The sequence below is a fragment of the Parasteatoda tepidariorum genome, chromosome 8, assembly GCF_043381705.1.
Source record: "Parasteatoda tepidariorum isolate YZ-2023 chromosome 8, CAS_Ptep_4.0, whole genome shotgun sequence".
Taxonomy (NCBI): domain Eukaryota; kingdom Metazoa; phylum Arthropoda; class Arachnida; order Araneae; family Theridiidae; genus Parasteatoda; species Parasteatoda tepidariorum.
This window is the reverse complement of record NC_092211.1, coordinates 9,513,555-9,539,329: the sequence shown is the minus strand read 5'-3', so window position 1 is coordinate 9,539,329 and position 25,775 is coordinate 9,513,555. Positions and strand designations below refer to the sequence as shown.

The 25,775-nt window shown below is 27.6% G+C and overlaps 3 protein-coding genes across 6 annotated transcripts in view; 1 reads left to right on the top strand and 2 right to left on the bottom strand.

The window, feature by feature from the left end:
- Window positions 1-1,197: 1,197 nt before the first annotated feature.
- On the top strand, window positions 1,198-13,862 carry LOC107447589 (sulfotransferase 4A1). Its single transcript, XM_016062530.3, has 6 exons — window positions 1,198-1,621; window positions 4,236-4,441; window positions 8,592-8,718; window positions 8,790-8,884; window positions 11,297-11,468; window positions 13,664-13,862. Exons 1-6 carry the CDS (start codon window positions 1,441-1,443, stop codon window positions 13,774-13,776), a joined length of 894 nt encoding a protein of 297 aa, XP_015918016.2. The 5' UTR covers window positions 1,198-1,440; the 3' UTR covers window positions 13,777-13,862.
- Window positions 13,863-14,925: 1,063 nt separating this feature from the next.
- The window catches only part of LOC107447586 (U4/U6 small nuclear ribonucleoprotein Prp3), a 30,638-nt gene continuing 19,788 nt past the window's right edge, over window positions 14,926-25,775 (bottom strand). For 2 of the 4 annotated variants that reach the window (XM_071184235.1, XM_071184236.1), the window contains exons 13-20: window positions 24,932-25,005; window positions 23,788-23,931; window positions 22,606-22,705; window positions 20,430-20,543; window positions 18,871-18,976; window positions 18,709-18,786; window positions 16,958-17,004; window positions 14,926-15,199 (exon numbers count right to left, since the gene is read on the bottom strand). In XM_071184235.1, coding sequence (XP_071040336.1) covers window positions 18,952-18,976; window positions 20,430-20,543; window positions 22,606-22,705; window positions 23,788-23,931; window positions 24,932-25,005 — 457 coding nt within the window. In that variant the 3' untranslated portion in view covers window positions 14,926-15,199; window positions 16,958-17,004; window positions 18,709-18,786; window positions 18,871-18,951. Of the gene's footprint in view, window positions 15,200-16,957; window positions 17,005-18,708; window positions 18,787-18,870; window positions 18,977-20,378; window positions 20,544-22,605; window positions 22,706-23,787; window positions 23,932-24,931; window positions 25,006-25,775 lie in introns of those variants that run through there. The other 2 variants (XM_043049762.2, XM_043049761.2) reach the window with 2 other exon arrangements.
- LOC122270827 (U4/U6 small nuclear ribonucleoprotein Prp3-like) lies at window positions 15,047-18,925 on the bottom strand. Its single transcript, XM_043049766.2, has 4 exons — window positions 18,871-18,925; window positions 18,709-18,786; window positions 16,958-17,004; window positions 15,047-15,199 (listed from the first exon to the last, which is right to left on the bottom strand). The coding sequence occupies exons 1-4, from the start codon at window positions 18,923-18,925 to the stop codon at window positions 15,047-15,049; spliced, it is 333 nt and encodes a 110-aa protein (XP_042905700.2).

Below are 25,775 nucleotides of genomic sequence, written 5' to 3'. Positions count from 1 at the left end.
CGATGTCAAGCATCACTGGCTGCGGTCAGTGTGCGGGTGAGTGACCACTTGGATCAGTCTGCGTAGGGACCGAAGGTGTGCGGCATTGGACCTCGTTAAACTGTTCTACCGTAAAGTGCTCGACTTCGCGAGCAGGTCGTCGAGCTACCGAAGCGGGGGTGCCATCCCATCTGCAGAGGATCAAAATTGTGATGGCATGTCTTCGGATCATNGCTTCTTACCATATCCCCCCCCCCCGAAAAAATATCCTGGCTACGGCCTTGGTACTTGCTCCTTACAATTCTGATCTAGTCAGAGATAACTAAATCATCCATAAATTATAGTATCTGAGAATCTTTTATTTCAAACAGATAAATGATATTGCTGAAAAAATGTCCTATCACTATGAATGTTTTCGAAAAAAGGAACAGTCCTAAATACTGACGATGGGCGTTAACCGGTTAAAATTTTAAGGATTCGTTGTTGAAAAACAATGGAACTTTAATTGTATGCCAAGTTTATTTGGATTATAAAGTATACTCCCGACATTTCGAACCATAAGGTTCGTGACAGCAATTCTCGAGATTCTCGAAAAATTCAGGATAGTAATTGCTATCTCGAATTTTTCAGAAAAATCACAATTTAATAAAGCAATTCCTTTCTATTTAATGCATACTTGTTCTTGTATTACTCTTAAAAATTAAATTATCATTGCTGTATTTAGACTTTTAGTCAACTATCATTACATACATATTTAATAGTAATTATTGTTATGTTTCAAGACTCTACTTTATATATAAAGTAGACATTACATTACATACATTAAATAGTACTCTATAGAGTACTATTTAATGTATATTATTTTACTTTTTAGAAGACATTTAGTTCTGAACTTGTTATCTCATATCCATCATTGTATCTATATTATTTTAGGTTTTAGAAAGCTTACATTCAGTAGTATATAAAATTGGATGTTTCAAGGCGTGCTTAGCTGCATTGGCCCTGAAAAAACTGCAACTTTCTGCTACCGAAGTCAACCATCGAATCAGTTGCGATCAGTGTGTGGGTGGGTGACAACTTGGATAATTCTCTGTAGGGACCGAGGGTGTGCGGTATCGGTCCTCGTTAAACTGTTCCACCGTAAAGTGCTCGACTTCGCGCGCAGGTCATCAGGCTACTGAAGGGGCCATCCCTTCTGCAGGGGATCAAAATTGTGATGGCATGTCTGCGGATCATCCTCAGGAATGTTTCTCAGACCGTCGCTAATAGCCCATTTTGCAGCTCTAGTGCCACGTAAATGAACTACAACTTTCTGCTAGCCTCTACTATAAGCTTCATTAATAAGCTATAAGCTTAAGCAAAGGACTCATTAATTATTGTAAACCCTGTGTTTCAGCTCACAGCACTGAAATTTTGTCACCCATATCTACTGAAGTTTGGGATGTTTAAAAACAAATTGTGATGGCTTTGCATTTAAAATACGAAACTCTTCCTAAAAATCCAGAATTGGCAGAGTCATTTGATGTTTATATGTGTAATGGCTATTCTCTTCCCTCGTTTGCTGTCAAGTTTTTAAAAGAGGAGGCCAGTTTATTTGAAGCAAGAGATGATGATGTTTATATTGTTTCTTATCCTAAAACCGGTAAAAATTTCAAGGGATTTTCTTGTCGAGTTCTATAAATTTAATTTGTACTTTTCGGTTGACCGAGCACCAGCGAAATGTTACCTACATAAATAAATGCGCCAACATAAAATAAATTAAACAACTATATCATTTATCATGTATATAAAGCAGTAACGTAAGAAATAGTTCGCCGGTTTTTTTCATTCCTGATGAAAAGTACCATTTAATTTATAAATTCCTTTTTTATGAAGTTTTGGAGATATTTCCATATCAGTACCTGTTTGTGCCAACTATGGGGATATTTCCGTATCGTGATCTATCATGTCAATTACAATTGCCGATGTGCCAAATAGATTTTAAACTTGCATATTTAAAAAAAAGAAAAAAAAAAACAGCATATAATGTTTGGCTACAACTATGTCACATAACAAAACTGAAATTAAATTGTAACATAAGGGGACCAACTTGAATTGTATAACTTGTAACAATAAATATATATATATATATTTATTAGTTCCAATCATATTTGATCCATAGTTTTGACTACGAGATATCTATTTTCTGTATGCCGATTGNAAACTGAAATTAAATTGTAACATAAGGGGACCAACTTGAATTGTATAACTTGTAACAATAAATATATATATATTTATTAGTTCCAATGATATTTGATTAATAGTTTTGACTACGAGATATCTATTTTCTGTATGCCGATTGTATAAGTTAATCAGTGAAAAAACCAAAAAGGAAGACTTCTGAAATTAAAAAAAAAAACAAAAAAAAAACAGAAAAGTATGTCTATTAAACAGCTTTATTGTTTTTATTTGACTGAAACCGGTATGCACTTGTTTAGGTTCGTGTATCCATTGGTTAACATTGTAATGCAATACGTTAAAAATAAATTCAAATAGGAAGGATATGAAAAATCTCTTGAATGTAAACACCCATTACATGTATGCTTAAATATAAAAGTATGGTATATTAACTCGTGCAAAACATGTAATTATTAAAAAACTACAGTGTGTCTAATAATTTGGTAAAATTATTATATGACCTGATATAATAAATGTTCTATATTTATATTATGTAACAACTAATTTATCCAATAATCGAATTTATATTGTATATAGTCTAATTTAACCAATTGATACACGAACGTAAACAAGTACAAACCGGTTTCAGTCGAGTAAGCTGTATAGTATCACCTGATAATTAAGATTTTACATATAAAATTATAGCAAGTTGAATGATTTGGCCAGTGACAGTATTTTTTGTGGGATTAAGCAGATGAAAATGAAGTCGAATCCATTGCTGAGTGGAATCTTTATGACGAAACTGCTAGCATTAATGAATCCGAATAGATGCTTTTGAATTTTAAAATTTGTAGATGTATAGTCTGTTTTAAAAGTTATCATTGTTTTATATTTTTTGAAATATTCTTGAATATACTATCTTAAATTTTTGTATTCTTTCTTTTTTCTTTTCTGAACGCAATTTAAAGCATTGTTTCTAATAAAAACCTTTACAGGATTCCCATGATCCTTAAAAACTGCTTAATTTTTATTTTGGAAAATAAGAGTACTTAATTTTGATACAAGGTTTTTAAAGTTACATAATTTTTCTGCATCACTATTACTTGATAGGAAAAATTTTTTCAGTCTTACAAAAATACTTTTAAAAAAAGTCATTATTTTATCACCTAGAATGAGACCATGCATTGAGGGTAGAGCATTTTAGAGAGATAAACTTTTTGGCTTAACTTAATATTTAGCATGATTGGCCCACAACTGAATATGAGATGTGTGTCTAACAGTGAAATATAAAAACTTGTTTTAATGATTTTTTCAATGTTTATCTCAAATTTCTTTATTTACTCTTTTTTTTAAATGTATGAAAAGAATTGCATATCTTAATTTCTGCACTTAATTTTACGATGCGATTTCAATGAAATAATTAGAAATGGAATATGGTTTAGTTTCATAGATGTTTTTAACATTTAACAATCTGAAAATATTTTTTTGAAAAAACCCAAACCGGGTTTGCCAAATTTAACTGGTCCTACTTTGGCAAAGCTTATTAATTAATACAATTATAATCAGTTCTTACATTATAATAAAATTATTAAGAAAGGTAAATAACCTGTCAGTGGTGGTATATTTGATGATAAACAATCATACTATTTTTAAGATCCTTAATTTTTCGAAAAAGTCCTTAATTTTTTCAAAAAAAAGTCCTTAATTTTTTCAAAAAAAGTCCTTAATTTTTTCAAAAAAAGTCCTTAATTTTTGCTTTGTTTAAAGAGTGGGAACCCTGCTTTATATATAAAGAAAATGTGATGAGAGACAATGCAAAACTGGGTAAATTGATACAGTGTTATTTATATTCATCTTATTGCTTATAATGAAACGATGTTTTATAATCATCAAATGTCAGACTTTATTACCGGTCCATCTATAAGTCGATTCTCTGATTGCCAAGATCTACGATATTATTCAAAATAGATATACTTAATATATTCTATCAAGGCCTAATATCTACAATAATAATTGCTTTGCTATGAATGATGATATATTTTTTATTACTGTGCTTTATATTCAGCAAGGAAGTTAAATTTCTGTGTAAATGTTTACAGGTACAACCTGGTTGAAAACAATGGTGTACCTTATTCGCAACAAACATTTTCAAGCATTACCAAAAAATTTAGATGAGAAATTTCCATACATAGAGCATGCAAGAACAAATTACAGTTCAGTTAAAACTATGGAATCTCCACGATCACTTACGACTCATTTGCCTTATTCTTTATTACCAATGGACATCCATAAGAAGAAATGTAAAGTAGGTAATATTTTCAATCATTATTGCATTGTAAATTGGATCACATTAAACTAATATGTCAACTGTAAACCATTAATTTAGTAATTGTAGGAATTGAATAATTGTGTCAGTGCATAAAAAAAAAAGTTATCAAAGTTTAAAGAAATTCTAAATTTGATATTCAATTCCTCAGTATTTTGCCAAATAAAATTTTTTTAAATTATGTAAAAATTTGCAATTCTAATTTTTTTACTATTATTAAGTAAAATAATAAAAAAATATATTTTGCATGGAATCATTGTTGTATGAATGAATTTTATAAAGTTCTCGTAGTATGGAAAATTAACATTAATTACCCCTAATTTTTGAAGATCTGAAATCCAAATCTGTTGGAAAAAAGGCATGTTTATTCAGAGAAAGTAAATTTTTGTGATTGTCTCTGTAACGTTAAACATCATCTGCACTAATTAACTAGCATATTTAAGGGCACTCTTTTAAGCCTCTAAGATTGAGCCTTAGTGTGTGATTAAGCCTTAGTGTATATCAAAAATTTTTCAGGGTGTTCCTTTTTTTATGTACAGAATCTTTAGTGAAAAACGAACTATTTTTGTGCTTGTTCAAGATTAGAAAATGGTATATTTATAGTTAAACTGTATTGTAAACTCTAAAGATGCAAAAATTGCATATTTTATCTGATGTTTTGAGATTATGGAACACTAACAGTTTTTTTTTTCTTTACATTTTACTATAAAGCTATTCAAAGCTTAATAAGAAAGTTTAAAAAATAAAATCATCGACAAAATTATTACGTTACACATTATATTAAAAGTATTTCACAAAGATCTTTCACCAACAATGCAAATAATATAATTTTAAGCTATTTTTTTTTATTGTAAAATATTATCTAATGGTTACTTTTTTCTTAAAATACGGTAACACGAAAAAGTTAAATTGAGATTTTTAAGAAGTAAGATTTTTATTTTGGTTTCTGTCTAGCTTTTCTTTTTAAAAACTTATGTTTTTATTATGATGTGGCAATTAATACGGTTTCTATTACACTTTAATCTCCACTTTTTCTTTAAAATACGGTATTTCTAAAAGTGAAATGTTTAGCTTCAAAATTTTCTTTAAAAAATTGAGATCGATTTTTTTTCTTTCTGTTTTACTTTTATATGTTATCCTTGTTTTTTTATGAGCTTTTTATGACAGCGCAGCAGTTATAAAAGCGTTTCTGATAGACATTATCTCTTTAAATGTTTTATAAAAAATCTTTATCTGGAAAATATTATTTTTGTATTAAAGTTCTGTTAAAAGGATATATTTTTTTTTATTTCTCTTTCTTCAACTTAAGTTTTTTTTAATAGGTGTATGTTTTTTATTTATCTGAAATATTTCTAATTATCTTAAACATTTTTATTTAAGTGTTTTTCTCTTTAACCCATACCAATTATACAGCTGAGTTTTAATTATTTTTCAATAATAACTACTTATTACCGAAATTTGCCAGTTTCCTGTGCATTTCCGTATAATCGAGCTTTTTCTGTTACTTTTACTGTACATGTCATTTAAAACTGTTATTATATTAAATTTTGAACTTAATGCTATTGATTTTCAACGATAAAAAAATAAATAAAACTTCCTTTCTATAAAAGGTTTGTACAAAAATAATTCTGAAGAATATTTGTTGAATGAAATTAAGTCCAGGTTTAATTTGAATTAACCCACTGACGGTTCTGCACGTAAAAAGTCGCATTTTAACCTGCAATCTTCTCTGCATAGCAAAACCGGTTTTCCTATGTTAATGGATAGGGGAACTGTGCGTAGGGGAGAAACATTCTCCCAATTTTGCCCTTTTCCTTAACCGCCAGTGGGTTAAATAAAGTGATGAGATTGATCATTTTGCTCAATAAAATAAATAAAAGATAAAATTAAAGTCAAGGATATCTCAAAATGAGAACAAAATTTGTAATTCATCTTTCGCCAAGCAACATCTAAATTTTTAAAAAAATTTTAGATTACCACTACAACTTTCCAAAAAATTAAATTGCAAAGCACAATAAAGTAAAAAACAACAACATATAACCTTATTTGTCTATCTTTTTTTTCAGCAGTTGCTACTTATTTCTTTTTAAATCTTGCTTATATTAATAAAATAATATTACGAAACAAAAAAATTTGAATGAAGGATTTTTAAATGAACCTTTTTTTAAATCTTTTGTAGCTTAAAAAACCGTTTTAAGATTTAACATTCATGAATCTCTTATAATTCATGAAATATGAATATATTCTAAAAGCTGAAAATATATTGATACCGAAATGAATCTCATTTGAATGTTAATCTTTGTTTGAGCTTTATGTCTTTGTTTGTTTTAAAATATTTAAATTGTATTTTTGTTGCTCAATAAAATATTCATCTATATTTACTTTCATTCAGTTTATTTTAAAATACTTTTGTGTTACATGATGTGATAAAAAACCATCTCTTTTTCTCCATCCTCATATTTTTTTTTCAATTCATCTACTTTTTGATAAAAAAGGAAATATTTTTATTTTAAAAGGTATCAGTTTGGTACTCTTAAGTATTGAATTAATTCAATACTTAAGAGTTATTCAATAATTAATCCGATTAATTCAATACTTAATTAATATTCAAAAGAATTAAATTTTAAGCAAATATATTACTGAATCTTATTATTATCTTAAATTTTTTTTAACTATTTAAAAGAATTTAGTGTAAATATATTACTAAATTAACTGATTTAGTGTATTGTGTCTAAAACACACTAATGTTTACATTAAAATTATCATAATTGCTGTCAACATGTCTATATACTTGGACATGCACCCTTACAATAAAAATAACCCTTAATTAGACTTTGAAGAATATATATATTGTAAGATAGTGAGTTATTTTCTCGTGTTAAGATAAATGTTTCGATGTGGTAAGTATATACAAAGTTCCAATTTATTATTTTTTCTAAATTTTGCCTTTCCATCACAATTATTTCTCATTAATTGATATTAAAATAATTTAAATTTCAATAAAATAAATTATCATAAATACCCGAACATTTAGTCATAGTACACTTTCTACACATTACAGTTTAAAGAAATTGTGTTAAGTATAAGATAAGATGCATTTATGAACCTTACACAGGGGTCTGTCCAGGGAAAATTTACTACCGTTTAGCGGCATCTGCTCAAATTCAACTTTAGGAAAAATGGTAATTTCACAAATAAAAAAGCAAGTTCTCATGCAAACCCCGTTCTCATTGCAATCTATGGAAAAGAGCTTTTTGGGCAGCTGTCTTTCACGAAAAGATAGCGCTTGTTTGATTAGATAGTGCAATGTGGAAAATCTAGTCGGTCGCTTTCGCCATATCAAAGCAAGCTTCTTTTTTTTCGCTGAGTTTTTTAAAATGAAAGATGAGGCTCTCCGTCTATAAACTTTACAGGAAGTCTAAATTAGAACATTATCTTAAACACTATTGTAAATTTATTCTAACAGACCTTTATTTTTTTTATTAACCTTTTTTTTTCTTGGAAACTTTTTTCTGTATGACCCAATTAAAATTGTTCCCATTATTAAAATAACTTTTAGTGCAATACAATAACATTTAGTGTACCGTTAAATGCCTGTTTTCATTAAATTCAAGTTAAAAATTTAACTATGGACAGTGATTTTTAAATTTGGATACAATTTTTAGCCCAAAATTTTACAATAGCAAAATTGTTTTTGAATGTATGGAAATTTACCAGCCGTAAATGATTTTTATTTGTAGTGTCAATTTTTGTGTAGCAAAATATTTTCTTACTTTACCATATTTTTGTGTTGATTTTATGATATAATTTTTAATTTTCACAAATTATGTCTAAATTTTCACAAAATAGGTACCTCTTGAAAAAACCTAGACAGACCCCTGTTTCAGGTATGTATGTCACAGGCCATAGTAAAAAACAATGATATATCAGAATGACTGCTTATAGTTAGATAATCAAGATAAGGTAAAAATAAACTAAAATACTATAAATTATATATTTAAATGAGCTTTCTTTCTAGATCTCTAAAAGTACTTGATTTTTCTGGTTAGTCTGCTTTTAATTGAATATATTTAGAATTAAATGTCTAGATTTTACAATACTTTGTAATTTACGATACTGAATGTTTTAGATTTTGTATATAACAAGAAATCCAAGAGACGTTGCCGTGTCATATTATCACTTTGCTGTTATGCTTGCAGAAACACAATATAAAGGAACCTTCAATCAATTCTTTGAAAGATTTCTTCAAGATAGAGGTACAAAATTCTACAATATTAGAGTACATTGCATGTGTGTACTTATTTTTATATTGAATTATTTTTTTCAGCTACTTACGGTCCATTCTTGCATCACAATCTAGAATTTTGGAACCATAGAAATGATTCAAATGTTCTCTTTTTGTTTTATGAAGATTTAAAACAGGTATGTTTTACAGGGGTAGAAATTGAGAAAATTTATTCGCTGGTCCGACTAGAAAATAATACTAGTCTTTCTGTGCACTGTTTCATTGGTTAGTTTGCATGCCACAGTTAGATTTTTTTTTAAAAAGTGAATTTAAATGAAAAAGTGTAATGCCCATGATTATGTGTGAATTTGCATAATGTATAGCTAAAAGATAAAATCATAAAACTTGTGGGGAGAGTTGTTATCGACAATGTCAACTATGAAAATGTACTCCATAATAGATTTGAGTTAACATGTCGCTTATATACTAGTGAATTGGAATTGTATTTTTGTACACACTACAGTACTCCCCCACCAGAATTATAGCTGTGATAGAATTGGATGAACGGATACTACTAGTTGATTCATTGCTGTTTTGTGGGAGTGCTGCAGGCTGCAGTGTGTCTACCACTACGAAATTAAAATTCCAATTCACTAGTATATGACAAGTTAACTCAATTCTATGTAGAGGTACCTTTTCATACAAGAACGTTGACATTGTCAATAACTCACTCCCCAAATTGGTGACCCGGACATGATGTGAACATGCCTACCTTGTCAGAAACTCCTACTTCGATCTGAACACGCCTATCTTGACAGTAACGCCCATTTCGATCTGAACATGCCTACTTCAATCGATGGTCCACATCGAACAGTTGACTTTTATTTTGACATTATCCACCTCCTCTTGCTGTTCCTACTCAGTCTCGATCACACACAACAGCCGGCCTGTATACACTCGACTGTTAATGGCAACACAGGAGCGATCATGACCGTGAACTCAATACAGTTCTCGCGATCAGCAAAAGTGTGGCAATCTTAATACAGCTCTCCTGGCTTCTGACAAAAAACAGCAATCAATCAACTAGCAGTATCCATTCATCGAATTCTGTCACAGATATAATTCTGGTGGAGTACTGTAGTGTATCTACCATTACAAAACCAATTCACTAGTATATAAGACATGTTAACTCTATGTTGAGGTACCTTTTCATAGATGTAGGTTGGCATTGTCGATTTCTATTCTCCCCCCAAACCAAAACAGCATACCGTCTCTTTACGATTTATTGTCCAGGGGATCACGGATAATTATTATGATGAAATTTTAGAGGTCCCGTAAAACCATTCATTATGTTACATGATAAATGTTACCATGTATATGTCTGTCAACTTTTTATCTTATATTCAGTGTGAAAGTCAAAAGCATTTTAAATTAAATTTATAAATCACATAATTGACTAGAAAGCATAAGTTTTACTACCAAATTATATATAAAAATAAAGTATCTGCATTAAATTATTATTAATTAAAAGTTATGTAATAAAACTATTCTTATAGTAAAACTAAGCATGTAATGATCCTAAATTACTTTCAGATTAATAATTTGTAGATTATTAGTGATTGATTCCTGTAAATAATATCTATGGTGTTCCTCAGTTAATCACAGTCATGAAAAATAATTTTTTGAATTCTTGTTTACAAGGGTTACAAATTAAAAACTGGGAAAACAAAAATGTTTAGTGATAAACTATGGTGGCAAAGTAAGCCAAAATATAGTGTGAAATTAAATTTATTTCAAACTTGATGTTCAATGGAATGGGGTGCTCCTTAACATTAGGCATACAAAGAATTCACATGTTTATACAATTCATAACAATATTCGGTACAATATTTAATAATATACCTAGAAAAAACTAAAATTTTAAAAGATATTTTCAATCACCTGGGTTGTTTTGAAAAAAGTTTGAATATTTCTGTGATTTTTAAGAAATTTTGGTGTTTATTTGCATTTGTGGAGACACCTGTGGAAGAATTTTTTCGGACTTTCTGCATAGTATCTCTTTAATACTAATATCTTTCTGCAAGATACTTAAAAAGAGCAAATATACATGTTGCTAATTTAAAGTGACAGAAGCGTAAATTTAAAAAAAAAAAATATTTTTTGTAAATTGAATATGTATTTTTTTTTTTTAAAATTCTAATATTATGGGCGATATTCTCACATTTTGTTGGAAAATCACACACTAATTATTTCCTTTTTTCCAATGAGCATGAGAAAGGCATTTTTTGAATATAACTGGAAAAAAAGATAAAATCTTTTGAAAATTTCTGCAGAAAAGAAAAGTAAAAATCTTTCTGCCAGAATGCTGTAACATTCTGCGACAATGTAGACTTAGATTCTGCTACAGGGTGTAGACATTGTTGTACTAATTTTTCAAGTGGCATATTTATTTATTTTTTGAAAAGAAAAATTGTCCAATGTTTTTAAATCTTTTTGAATGCTTTAAAAAAAATGATTAGAGATTTAACATGAAAAATTTGTATGCATAAACTCTGTACTTTATTTGTGGTATTGTTATTCTTTTGATGTTACTGTTTGATTTTTTGTAGGATTTAGCTGGTTCTATTGATAAAATTGGTAAGTTCTTAGAAGTTTCTCTAACAGTTGAAGAAATAAAGTCTGTCATAGAACACTGTAATTTTAAAAGTATGTCCAAGAGTGAAAATTTAGAAATGTCTTCAGATTTAAAGACACATAAAGATGCCAAGTTTTTCCGTAAAGGTGTGTACAATTATATTTTACTGTTTATCTAGAACTTTTTAAGTGTTTAACTAAATTAACACTTCCAATTATATTATTTAGACGTATATTAGGTATTCTTTACACAGAGCTATTGTAAATGAAAGATTGTGTTCTTTAAGCCAGAAATTTATTCTCCCAAACCATTTAAAGAAAGCCTTTTTATTGTTAAAATTCCGTTATTTAAATGAAAATGTGCTTTATTTTACAGAACAGAATTGTTAATAAATTACAGAAATTTTTAAAGTTCAGAAAAACAAAATTCTCTTTTTTTAATCCACTTCAAAATGACTAACAAAAAACTAGTTTTCAAAACCCTTTGCAAATGCAAATTTGTTTATACGTATTTGCACTTGCAAAACATTGAGACTTGAAGTAATTATAATTTCATAACAAGTTAAATCATTTAGTAATATGATTTCACTTAAAATTATTGCCCAATTTATATTTATAAAATCTCACTTTATATTAAAACATTTTTTAAAATTCTATTTAACTTTAGGATTTTTGCAACAAAAAAAAAGTGTTTTTTTTCCTGTGCCGTTATTAAATTAAAAATATAAATAAAATTAAAAAAAACACATTTATTAGATAAAAATAAGTTTTATATTTTCTTTAAATTTGTAATAAAATGTATTAAAATTTTTCAGAAAACGTTTTTTAAAATAGTGTTAAAATATGACAAACTAAGATAATTTTATAAAGATATTAATTTAAGAGTTAATACTATATGACTGTTATTGGTATAAAATTAAAAGACGCTTATTTATGTTTGGTTATTTAAAACTGATGTGAAGAATGCATCACTTTGACATAGTAAATTTACTAATAAATCAACTGAAGTAACTTAATCTTTCAGAAATTAAGCTTAGTTCAAATAAATGGAACCATTAAAAAATTTTCTATAATTATTTTTTTTTTCAGTGTAGCCACTTTAACCTATTTTTTTTTAAAGAACTCGCAGGAAAATACCAACAAGATGTTATGAAGCAATTTATATTTAGTTAAAAATTTTTCTTGATAAATGTAGTTACAGAGTTAAAAAAATAACAAATAATGTTAAAAGAACGAAACCAACTGAACTTTTTTATCAATTTTCTGTGATTACATTCCAAGAAAAAGGTTGGCAAAAATGGTGATTTTTAAAAAAAATTGGTTTATTTGACTCAAATCAGATTTTTTATTTTTTAATGTGCTTAACATTACTAATAATACTTACTATTATTTCGAAACAATATTATAGCTAAAATACATTGACAAAAAAAAATAAATCCCAACATCAAGAAGGAATTGTGCTTGATAAAGTAAATTTGGTATGCTTGTTTACACAGCTAAATAATTCAAATTCCACGCTCGGTACGTAAGTTTGGCACAAGTAGCGCCACTGTGAACATGCTAATCAGGGATGCATTAAATACGTGTTCTTCAGTTCGTAAACGTTATTTCTTCTTTTTTCAATTTTATTTATTATGTTAAGTTTATGTTGTAATGTTTTGAAGTCTACTGCAAGTAAGATTGTCTTGATGCAGTAGTGTAAATTTCAAAAAACATTTTAAAAATTCATTATCAAAAGATAGTTTTCACAGGTGTTTAGCACACTCAAAATATGCCTCTTTAAATATAGCACTTCTATTAATTATATTATTACAAAAAATATTTTAGAATTAATTTTTTTTTAAAAATCAGCTTGTTAAAATTAATGGCTTTTAAAAAAGTCAGATTTAAATCATGCCAACAAAGTATAAAAATTTTTCATCTCACTTTGCAAGGTTAGCATAGAAGCATATACAAAATTCTTTTTCCTCCACGGGGAAAGGAATTGAATATTCAGAGGTGCCTACTGGTACGATTTTCTAATCAAGATTACAGTTTTTGTATAGAATTTTATAGTTTACAGCAAAAACTTTACTTTAAATTCATGCATAGTATTATTTATATTAAGTATACACCTTATATAGAATTCAGTAGTAAAAATACATTGAAATTACTCTGAAGTGAATTTAGCATTTCTGATAGCTAGTTTGGAATGTTGGCACCTTTGAAAAGTAAATGCAATTCTATTTTAGATCAATATTGTTTTTAATTTGGAATGAACATATATGAGTATCTGCTTAATAGAAAATGGATATATTATTTCTCAGAGTGGAATATTGACAGGAAACCTTTTTTCCCCCTAGGAGAGATTGGTGACTGGAAGAATTATTTTGATGAGGATATGATTGAACGTTTAAACCGAAAAACAGATAAAGTGTTAAAAGAGTCTGGACTGATATACACTTATGAAGTTTGATAATAATTTTTTTTACTAAAGACACATGTATTTATTAAGGTTTGGGAGTTTATTTTTAATAATAAAGTATTTTATTTTTTTACTGACATATCATAGATTTAATTGTCTCTGTATTCGAAACACTTGATTTAGTTACTGCACAATCCCAATTATACAACACCCTTTCTGACACATGTTTCAGCATTTTTTCAATTGATGTTACCCAATTACAGCTGTGATGAGGAATCTAAAAGCAGACTAATAGAAAACAAAATGCATCAATAGGACTTTTTTTTTTATGCAAGATGGTAGCATTATTTAGTATACATTTTTTTAAACTTGATTATAGCTTCTATTTACTTTTACGGGGAATTAAAATAACGGAAAATGTGAATTTGTTTCTTAGTCTAGTGAGCACTCTAAGTGCTGTTTGAGGAATATAAAACTCTTTAATTTACATTGTCATTATTTAAGTATGTTCAGCTGTTTCTTTTTTTTTTCTCTTAAGTTTTTCCAGGAATTAAAAATTGTTGAGCTATATTGGTGAATAATTTGCACAGTGAATTTTTTTTCCAGATTTGAGTGGCAACCACCTATCTTAGTTTAATGTTCATACATTTAGCTTGAAAATGCCCCTTGATTATACAACATACACTTGGTTCCAAAGGTCTCAGATAATCAGGAATTTACTGTTTTGGTATTTTCGAACACTCTCATCATTATCAATATTTCTCTCCAGACTCAGATGAATCTTGAGTTATGCCTGTTTTAATCAATATCCAATTCACCTTTGTCTGCTTATATAAATACAGAGTGTTTTTTGTTTTGTTGATTATATGAGGTAATTTTGTCTTTTATACCACACTTAATCAGCATATTATTTAGAGATTAATGAGGAATGCTGTATGATGATATAGCTCTAATAACATTGTGTGATCCATTTGACGGACAGCTAAGTAAGTGAATAAATATAATTTTAGGCCACTATTTTTAAATTCTTTTCTTTAACCATCCAGAAGACAATTCAATATAAATTATTTTGTTTCACTATTTAGAAACCTTAGACCGTGAATTTAAAGGTTTAAGTAGGTTGATTTTGGTTTAAAATGCACTATATTCTCGAAATAAAACTCCAAAGTTTGGTTTGCTAAATTGAATACAGAAAAAAAATCTCTGTTCAATATTTTTATAAACCTTGATACTAAACACAATTTACAATAAACCTTTTTTTTTTTTTTACAACAAAAAAGAATGTTTTAAAAGGTAAAAAGTCAAGTTATGGGTTAGAAGACTAAGCATCTTCTGCAGCTTCAAGAATGGATGTTCCATAAACTAAATCCCAGTAATGTTCCACACCTCTCTTTTTGAAAAACTCTCTTGCAAAAGTCTCTGTCGGACACAACTTGAACATTATGTCTCCAAAACTACGCTGTGTTACTGTGCCCTATAAAATAAAAAAATATCATTTGTAAATCGGAATAGAGAATCAAAATGAACCACCAATAAATAAATCAAATATTATATCACCAAATTGGGATAGATAATGCTCTGCAAACTGTGTAACGCAGCATTTCATTTATGTGCTTGTGAGGGTACTATGGTAACTAATTAATAAAACTGAAGTGGTATGCCTTCTAATAACCAGCTTTATTATTTTTTTTTTACATGCACCNAATATTATATCACCAAATTGGGATAGATAATGCTCTGCAAACTGTGTAACGCAGCATTTCATTTATGTGCTTGTGAGGGTACTATGGTAACTAATTAATAAAACTGAAGTGGTACACCTTCTAATAACCATCTTAATTATTTTTTACATGCACCTGTTATTGGTTGCAGTCGGTTATTAACTAGTTTGATGAGCATTCTTCTGACTTTGTTGTCATGCCACTTTAAAAGTTCTGAAAAAATTTTGATCACCTTTTGCAGGTTTTGAAGAAAGGTTTGAAAGTATTAGGGATCTAACGCGTATTCGGTTAGCCGAATGTTCAACCAAATATTCTGCATTTTTTTAAATTTTTTTTTTTTTAAAATTTGAATAGATTTAATAAAGAACAATCTAAAATTGTATTTTTACTAAACCTTATTTAAAATAGTTTATACATACATTTGTTAACTTCTAAAATTTACATGCAGCTTGCAAAATTTTAAGAATTAGATTTCTTAAGTTTTATCTTAAGTTGCTTAAATTTTGATATTCTTAAAACAGACTGCATGATTTTTTGGTTGTAGTTATTCTTTTTAGGTGAGACGGGATTGAAAAAAAAAACACCTTATTAAAAACATATTTGTTTCTAATAAAATTTATGATGAAACACAATTTACATTTTAAAATTGTTATGCTACAATAGATCTTTCGAATGCACACCTTAAAACATAAGGATTTGCATTATATAGATCATTTCACACTAAACTTATCGACTAAACATGAAGAAAAAAAAACATCAAGAATCAATATAAAAAAGCATTAATGTTTTTATCCTGTTCTTACAAAATTATGGTGATCTTTCAAAAAATGAAAGAAGGAACGTAATTTCTTCTGAGATTTCTGAATTTTTTTTATCTATTTATTATTATTTTTTTTAATCAATTTAAAATTCTAGCTTAGGCTTCTTATAAGAAGAAATAAAACAGGTTTAAATAACTACATATGTATTTAGTTATTTGCTTTTGTATTTTTTATTTTACCTATTTTATTGCTTTAACTTTTTCTTTACTGTGTTTTATAAGTTTAAAGTCAATAAATATGAAGATGCAGATAATAACAGTTTTGGTTATGCCTATCATTTCAATTAATGTTATTTTATATTTTAATAAAATATGGCTGTGAATGGAGATTTTGTTACAAATTCTGATATTCGGAACACCGTGAAATTGAGAAAGGGGTAAATTGAATTTTAAAAATGAGATTTTTCAGCAACCTAAGTTCATGACTTTCCATGATTTTTTTTAAAAAAAAAATAGTTAAAATCATGACAAATTTTGTTCAATACCGAAATTCATGACTTTTATGATTTCTCATGGCTTTCCAGGTGTGCAGATACTCTGTAATTGATTTAAGTTTAGGAATAAAAAAATCTTCAGATGCTGTGGTAATTTTTTAAAAAAAAATTGTTAGTTGCACAATAATCTGCTGATGGTCTGATAATCAGCCTTCTTATAGTTAAGAAGATATTAAAAAATATGTATATATACTTACTTCCCATACAAGCATACATTTGTTTTCTACTTTATTTCCATGATCATCTATAAACATTAAAAAAACAAAGATCAACTACGATTGTTAGCTCAATTTCTATATGCATCAACCATAACATAGTTATGAATTTCATTAATGTATGAATTGTTTCCATGTAGCACACATTTTATGATAGAAATCACCTCCGTGACAGAATCACAGCGACAGGGCGACATTGTCACAGAACATTATAGAATTCTTGCAGAATGATTTTTCTTTTGAAAAGTAAAAATAATTACTTTTCTTCAGAAATTTACACGTAATATTTGAATCATGCATTTAGATAATCACTTTTTGACATCATGCTCAGTTTACGACAATCGTATCATAAATTGATCAAATGTTTCAATTGTATTTCCAGCAGTTATTGATATTGAGCTGTATTTTAAATATCCCAATATATTTTAAACAATATGGAAAATTTGAATAGTGAATTTGAGTATATACTTTATAGGGCAATGATTCTATCAAGTTTTTGGCAGTTATTGCCATTGATTTCTCCATAGTTTTTAAATCAGATATTTTTTATACATTATTCATTACAACAATCTAATCGCAGGATGAAACACGCATTCGAGGAGTCTAATTCCAATGATTTTGTCACCGATCTTTATTTCGGTAATTACTCCAATGGATTTCATGATTTTTTTTATTCAGATGATTATTTACAAAATGCAAAGAAGGAAATACTTCATGGGCAAAATGTGAGAATATCATCCATAATATTAGAAAAAAAATTATATAAAGTTCAATTAAAAAAAAAAATTATGAAGTTTTTTTCTTGTAAACACAGTACTTTTGATACTTTAAGTTAGTAACATATATGCTCATTATTATTAAAAGTATCTTGCAAAACGATAATAGTGCTAGAGAGTTTTGTCGCAGGATAGCTGGAAAAAATTCTGCCACAGGGGAAACCACCTCAATTTGAAATTTTTAAACAAAGTAGTAATTTTTATTTGTTCAGTTCAAAATTCTTATCTGCCCTGTTATTAATAGGCTTTAGTGCGTAACTCATTAATTTCTATTTATATTAACTTGTTTAATAAAAGCTTGTCCAGTTGTTAAATTTCCTCTTCTACAGTTAGGAAAAAAAATCATTACATTATCGATTTAAGTTTAACTTTTAATGGGTGAGATTTTTCCACACTAAAGTTTTTAAAAAATTGTTATTAATAACACAATACTTTGATTGACTGAACAATATTTTAAATATAATGGAGAAGATGATCTTATAAGTGTTCGAAATTAAAGATTAAAATATGAGACAGGGTTAGCGAACAGGTATTTCAACAAAAAATAAGCAACTTTTAAGCACTCAAAAAATATTTGTCACTTATCAAAAAAAAACAATCATAATCAGGATATGTGCAGTAATAAAAATTATTTCTTCTTATTGCTTCAAGTTCTTCATTTATAAACATAAAATCAACAAAATGCAAAAATATTTTTAAAGACTTTACATAATTATGATAAAATAACTAGTTTCCGATACATATTACAGAAAAAATTGTGAAAATCTTATTTTGAAGGAGGGGAAAGAAATTAAGCCTTTTTACGAACACCGAATGAAAAAAAAAAAGCATCTTTAAGGGCTTCTAAAAAATGTAAATCAAAAATAAGCATTTTTTAAAAGCGCTACGCATCCTGTGAGATTTTACACTAATATTGTTGTTTGTGTTGGGCATGAGTTACAGAAGAGGGGAACTTACTTCCATCTCGAGAATCTTCTTCATTCCATTTAATCCTTTGAAGCATGAGGCGTTTAAACTTTTTTTGCTGATTAGGACCTTCATTTAAAAAATGATAATATTATAAGTATTTATTTTACACATGGTTATAAAGTAAGAATTATATGATAGTGACACACTCACCTCCCTCAACAACAACTACATTGATGTTTCTGTATAAAATCACACATCCAGTCATGTATAGNAACAGTGTGCGAATGGATATTAAAAGCATGGGATGAAATTAAGCCTGAGATGGTTAGAAAATCATTCAAAAAATGCAGTATTTCAAATAATCTGGTCGAATCAGAAGATGGCTGTTTATTTATGGATGAGGGTAACACAGATGATGAAGACGAAACAGATTGTGATGACGTGCCTGAAGAAATAACGGAAGACGAATATAATGAACTATTTATGTAATAACGAAAATCAATAAAGTATATAGGTAAAGGTATGTTATTTCTTTAAAATCAAAGTATTTTTCTATAGTATTTAAATTTTTTTAATCCATAATTTTTTATATTCGGCGTATACCGCACACCCGTAAATTCCAATGTTATTTTTTTTATTAAAAGTGCGCGTTATACGCCGGAATATACGGTAATTAAACTGTATTATTAACTATGCCTGATGCAATAAAAATAGGAAACAAAGAAAGATTTCCAGGGCACCCTGAGTTTATTCGAAGGTCATGAGCTAATCTTGTTTATGGGTTTTAATAATATTATTTATAATTGTTAAAATAGATAACTTCTATATTATATACAATTATTCTTCAATAATATATAATATAGATGGTTAAATAATAAAGAAATTTAATTAAAATAACTAATTAAGTTTGAATAGAGAAAGGCATTTAAAAATTGTTTTTAAAATAATCCATTGATAGTTGACAACAGTTAAGGCAGAATACCACAGTAAGGTTGTTTTTTTCGCAATTCAACTGTAAGAAACCAGAAATCATAAGCTGAAACTTGTACAAATGATAAGCATTTTATATTAATTAATCGAATATGTTTTCAGAAACTTTAAAGGGTATATAAAAACAATGTTATTAGACTTTATACCTTTCATTTTTATCCAGTAAATTTGACATGAATATAACTAACAGTATACCTGTGCATATAACCAATACATGCATATATTACCTATTGACACATATTATTAAACATACATATCTTTTACTCCTAAACCTTAGATCCTTTATATAATATATACTTTACTTACAAATTTAACAAGAGTATAACTAACCATATTTTCTGTGCATCTAATACACTTATACATGTGTATCTCTTAACCATTGATATGAAAAAATATATCATTTACAAGAAAAATTACATTATTAGACTTTGATTTATCGATTGTTTAACAAACCCTAAATATTTTTTTGTCCAAAATGTCACCATTTTATTAATATTTTTAAAAGTTTAATCCCTACACATAATGAATGATATGCTATCTGAAAAAATTTAAGTGAATCAAATAAAAATTAACACATATACTGTGTTTGCTCTTTAGACTTCTCTAAAGAGAAAATTTTAAGTTTAAATTCCAAAAATGTTGAGGAACTTCAGGTTCATTTTCTTATATTTTTATCTTCTAAAGTATAAACTGTATTTACCAAGTTGTTTGGGAACCCATTATTTCAGAAACAGTGGAAAAGTCCTAATTAAAAGGTAAAAAAAAAGAAAGAATAAAACCTGTAGAGAGCTACATGGACACCCGTAGAAGTATCTTCTTTGAGTTTTCTTATTTTCTTTTCTCGTTTTTGTTCAGCAGTGAGCTTTCGAGCAGCGTTAGCTTCTTCATGAGCTCTACAAACAGCAATAAATCGATTACAATTTATAAAATACTTTTTAAAGTTTAGAATCAAAAAGAAATTCTTCAAATTTCATTTAGAATTTGAAGAAATACCTTGTGCATTGCACAGATTCATGTCCACAGCAGTACATATCACACAGAAAGAAACACATAGTACTACACTTCTCACAGAAAGTTCAGGCATTAATAATTATAGAAATTAGTAAATATAACATTTTACAATAAATAGAATTAAAATATATTAAAACTTCGAGTTTGATATTTTATTAAAACATATTCAAATGCAAAATCTTGTAAAAGTCATGATAATTTAATAAGCATAACACATTGATACATTTTTGTACTTTTATAGAATATTATTTAATAGCTTAGTTATTAAATTAATCATTAATTATTTGAATTATTAATATTCATATTGTTAATTACTTAATACATAAAATTATGTAAAGTAGGGGCTAAAATTCAGGATTTATATCTAAATACCAATTTTTGTTAAAAGTTTCAGCGGCATTTTATTTTCGTGAAAAATTTTAGAGTATAATAATTTTCTGTGAGAAAATATCTCCAAGAAATCAAGAAAAAAAAAGAAAAAATTTTTTTTTGAAGGAACTATTTTCTTTAATTATAGTAAACTATCAAGATACTTGTTTATAACTCTTTATGACAAATACTTATTCAACATAATATTTATTTACAATTGATACACACATATTAACAATGAATTCAAATTTACATCACTTTATAAAAATGACCTTGATTACACTTTTTACAATTAAAAGACTTAATAATATACAAATTATTCACCAGCATATGATCATAAATTATATAAAATAGAATTTGGTAAATAGAAAAGTGTTTAAAAAACTTATAAATGGTGTTTTGCAGAATTTTTAAATATTACTGTATTTTGATCTACTAAACCATCTGATAGCTTTTCAAGGCCATTATCCGACTAGTTTGTTAACTTTGTTTTTAAAATATCAAGATAAAATTTTAAAACACTTGATTATTTGTTTTATCATGTGTAAAAACTTATGAAATTAGCAAAAAAGATTTTTTTTCTTTAATTGGACAATTTTTTGGTGATGATAAGGCTTTTTTTTTTGCATACATGCTAAACATTTTAAAAAAAATTTATAGCCTAAAACAAAAAATCCTTTGAATATTTTAATTAGAAGGCTATCAACCTTGTTTTGAACTATTATCTTAACAGCATGGACATATATTATTATGTTAGGGATCAATGTAGTCAAAAAAGCAAATTTTCTGCACTTGTCTTTGAGAAAAAACATGCATAAAAAATGAAATTCTACTTTTTTTGTAACCTGTAGTTCAAAATACGCCTGCTATTATATTAAACACTCAGGAAAAATTGTAGACACTTATTTTTTAAAAAAATATGAGGTATCGTGTTTAAGGTGGGAGTAAATTGTGAAAAAAATTAGTGTCGAATCCGCATCCTAATTGCGCAGACCTAGTGTAAAATATCCTAAGTGGTAGACGGATCATGGTTTAGAGTTTCCTTGACATTCGGCTAACCGTAAGATGTTTTCCTCAACATGTAACGCAAATGCACCAAAAAAGTTCTCCACAAAGGCAAATTTGTAATAATAAGTATGTATTAAAAGCAAATAAGTATGTATTGAATTATTTTTCTGCAAAAGAGCCGAGTGTTTAATAAAAATTTACAGATCCCATTTCTTTATTCTTTCTTTGAAAGAGTTGATTTTGTGGAATAATTTCAAATTTTGTTAAAGTACCGACTTTATTGCAAAGATATCTGCAAAAGTACAGTTTTTGCCTAGTAAATTTTTTTGAAAGTACAGATAAACAACGGTAAAATCCACCTGTATTAGGCCCTGTAATGCACACATAAAAATATAAAACTGAAACACAGCAAAAAATAAATTTAAATTTTTTTTCCCCCTTCTTCTTATTTAAGACTTTGTACTTAAAAACTCTGAATCAATGTAATTAGTAAAATTAAAATTACGCAAAGTTCAATTTTTAGCTTGGAACATTTCAGAGAGAGTGAACAAAATGAATTCTGCTTACTTTTGACGTTTAATCATTTGTTCTCTTACATGAGCTTCTACTTTGGTAGGATCTTGTACAGCTTGATTTCCCAATACTCGCATCAAGTTTGACATTCGCACTAATGGAAGAAAAATACTGCACATCAATTTACAATACCAAATAAATTAGAAAATATTCAAAGAAAACTAAATAAATAAATTTACGCAACTTAATAAATATATGAATTATAGTCGTACATTTGAACGCATGTAAAGTTGTATATCTGGACGCATATAAAATCATATAGCTAGACATCTAATAGTCTTTTGCTGTGTTAAGTTCATCACAAGTGAGATCATTAAAAATACGTAGCTTGGATCAACAGTTATGCAAGTAACGAAATATCTATACTGTAACACCAAGGAGTTTTATGTATAAACTAAACAGGGTGCGTAGCCAAATTTTACAACTAAAAATAAGCTTCTTCGGGATGCATAGCCTAATCTTTCAACAAAGAATAAGCACCTTTTAAGGTTTTAAAAAATATTTATAAGCACTAAATACATTAACAAAATGCAAAATAATTTTCATAGACTTTACATGATCATGATATAATAACCAGTTTCTAACAAAAAGCTCTTTTCTTGATTATATTAGCCATTATAAAAATGATCAAGAGATTTTTCTGTTCGACATCAGAGGGTGGAAAACAAAGCCTGAAATTGAAAATATCTTACAAAATGCAGATAGTGAAATAATCTCACTGAACCCAGCTCAGTAGACGCACACGTGGGGACTCACAAGTATTTCATCAAACATGTAAAATGATTGACGCTTTCATACGCTATGGATTGTGGTTTAATGAATTGTGAAAATATTGAACAGAACAATGTGAAAAGCACACTTTTGCATAAGTGGTGAAAATCAAAATGGTAAAGAAAAAAAATTTCATTTTCGAAAAAGGAAAATTAAGCACTTTTTAAAAACACAAAATGAAAAAAGCACCATAAGGGCTTTTAAAAAACGAAAATTAAAAATAAGCACCTTAAGCACTTTTCAAGTGCTAAAAAATTTTTTTAAGCACTTTTTTTTTTACAATTGACGGTTTTAATCGTCATGTAAAAAAAAAACTTTTGACATAGTATATGACAATTGTCAAAACCCCAAAATTTTGGCATAGGGATAATTATTAGCTAATATAAGTATGAAGTATAATCAAACCTTTAGGTTCTGGTGGTGGCTCTAAACCTAATCTGATTTTTTCTTGTTTTTCTTTCCAGGCCTCTCTTCGGTTTTGTCTCCTCAGCTTTTTTCTTTCTTTTTTAGTTAGATATAATGGTATAAATACAGGTTGAGATGTATCACCTATAAAATAAAATTCACAAATTAGAAATTTTGTTCACATTATTAACCACACAAAAGTTTGAATTGTACAGTTAAAAATTGAAAGAATTGTCTACTGTCCTATATTGTTTATAGCTTCTGCATGGCTTATTTATAACCACTTGAAGAAAATGATGACCCTCCCAATATACCATAATTTCATCAAAATATTTTATTAATTATTTCAAATTCATTAAATACATAATTATAAAATCACTTTTTTTAATAAAAGTTATTCTGAAACAGATATTTTGGTAAATATAATTTGTTTAAAAATAAATAATGAAACATGAAATTACTAAGAATTTGCAGTCAGCAAATGATTAGTCACACCATAATACAGATATTTTAAATTTATAGGAATATGTGTTTTGCTATTTTAATAATCGACTAATAATACATATCTGCCAACATTGGTAGGAAAATTCAGTAAATTTTATGAAATAATGTAAATTTCATGATAATTGTTGCAAAATGTATTAAAGAGGACAAAGGGAGTTTGAATGATTTTTATAGTCATTAAAATAGAAAAATTGCAATATTTTCCAGTAATGATTAACATTAAATAAGCTTCAAATATTACATACAATGTTTACTTTTAATTTTGAATAGTAAATGACATTTAATTCCTCAAAGATAGTTAAAATTTTTTTCAATTTATTTAAAAAGGGAGTTTTGAATAGAAATAAACTGAATATTTTAAAACCAAAAAAGCATTAAATTGATTTCTGAGGCCTGCTTCATTATGTATTCAAATACTTATAAATATTCAAGCAAGCAATATTCTGTGCAAAAATTCTACTTCAATAAGAATTTATTTGAGAAAACTTACTAAATTTTAGCAAAATATAGTTTTATTCAAATATTTAACGAATGTTGAAATGTATTGTGTTTATAATGAAGATTTGGTAAGAACATGCATTAAATTATAACTATATAATTAAAAAAAATAGTTAAATTTCTTCTAAGTAAATGATCTTACATGGGGACTTCATCTGTATGGGATGTTCAACTAAGGCAGTAACACCTTCCAATTTTGATTCGTCAGCATCATAGCTAAAATTAAAAAAAAAAGCAGCTAGAAATTATGCAAAAAGCATTAGCATAATAATATTGAATTAAAATGCATATATTGTTTAACCCCTACCATTAGAGCTTGCTGTTAGTTGCTACTTGTGTCTCATTATCTTACTTATAATAAACTAATTTATTGATTTAAACTGTTTTAAAATTTTGGTTTGAACCCACTTTTTCCTAATCAGCAAAAAATAAATTTGGAAAAGATTTTTTTTATTTTCCGCAAGTTTGAATAAATACAATGTTTTTTGCTTTTCTTTAGCATATTTGCAACATTTGTTGAGCCACACAATTTTAAACTTTTTCCTCTACTGCTCCATAAACGAATGAGGCATTCTTCCCAGAGTGTAACAAAGCTTCGGTATCTTTTTTCCCTCAAAGTAAAATTTATTTTAAATGTCGAGGAATTCCAGATCGGCTTGTTTTCAGAAAGGGCATTATTAACATGATAAGAATAGCATTTGTGACAGAACCTTTAAAACAAGTGCTGATACTGTATACCCTAGGTCCCTTTGAACGCTGATCACAGTGGCCAATGATGATTGGCTTCGGTGTTTTACTAGAAACCATGTCTTTGCGTCATCGGAATAAAAATAACAAATCCAAAGTTATCCAAATTAAACTACAGCAAGAGAGATTGTATTAGTTTTGAAAAAATAAAGTTTGTCAATTCTTTTTTTCCATAAAAAAATATTTTTCAAAACCAGGAAAACATTTGCAAAAATGTATGATAGAAGAAATGCTTCTAT

What these genes read in the sequence shown, in the direction of transcription:
- LOC107447589 (XM_016062530.3), top strand. Translation starts at nt 1,441, where the DNA reads ATGGCTTTGCATTTAAAATACGAAACTCTTCCTAAAAATCCAGAATTG. An exon ending in TCCATAAGAAGAAATGTAAA is followed by an intron (nt 4,442 to 8,591) that starts GTAGGTAATATT and finishes TGAATGTTTTAG; the next exon opens with ATTTTGTATATAACAAGAAA. An exon ending in TTTATGAAGATTTAAAACAG is followed by an intron (nt 8,885 to 11,296) that starts GTATGTTTTACA and finishes GATTTTTTGTAG; the next exon opens with GATTTAGCTGGTTCTATTGA.
- LOC122270827 (XM_043049766.2), bottom strand. Translation starts at nt 18,925, where the DNA reads ATGACTGGATGTGTGATTTTATACAGAAACATCAATGTAGTTGTTGTT. An exon ending in TGTAGTTGTTGTTGAGGGAG is followed by an intron (nt 18,787 to 18,870) that starts GTGAGTGTGTCA and finishes TTTTAAATGAAG; the next exon opens with GTCCTAATCAGCAAAAAAAG. An exon ending in AATGTATGCTTGTATGGGAA is followed by an intron (nt 15,200 to 16,957) that starts GTAAGTATATAT and finishes TTTATTTTATAG; the next exon opens with GGCACAGTAACACAGCGTAG.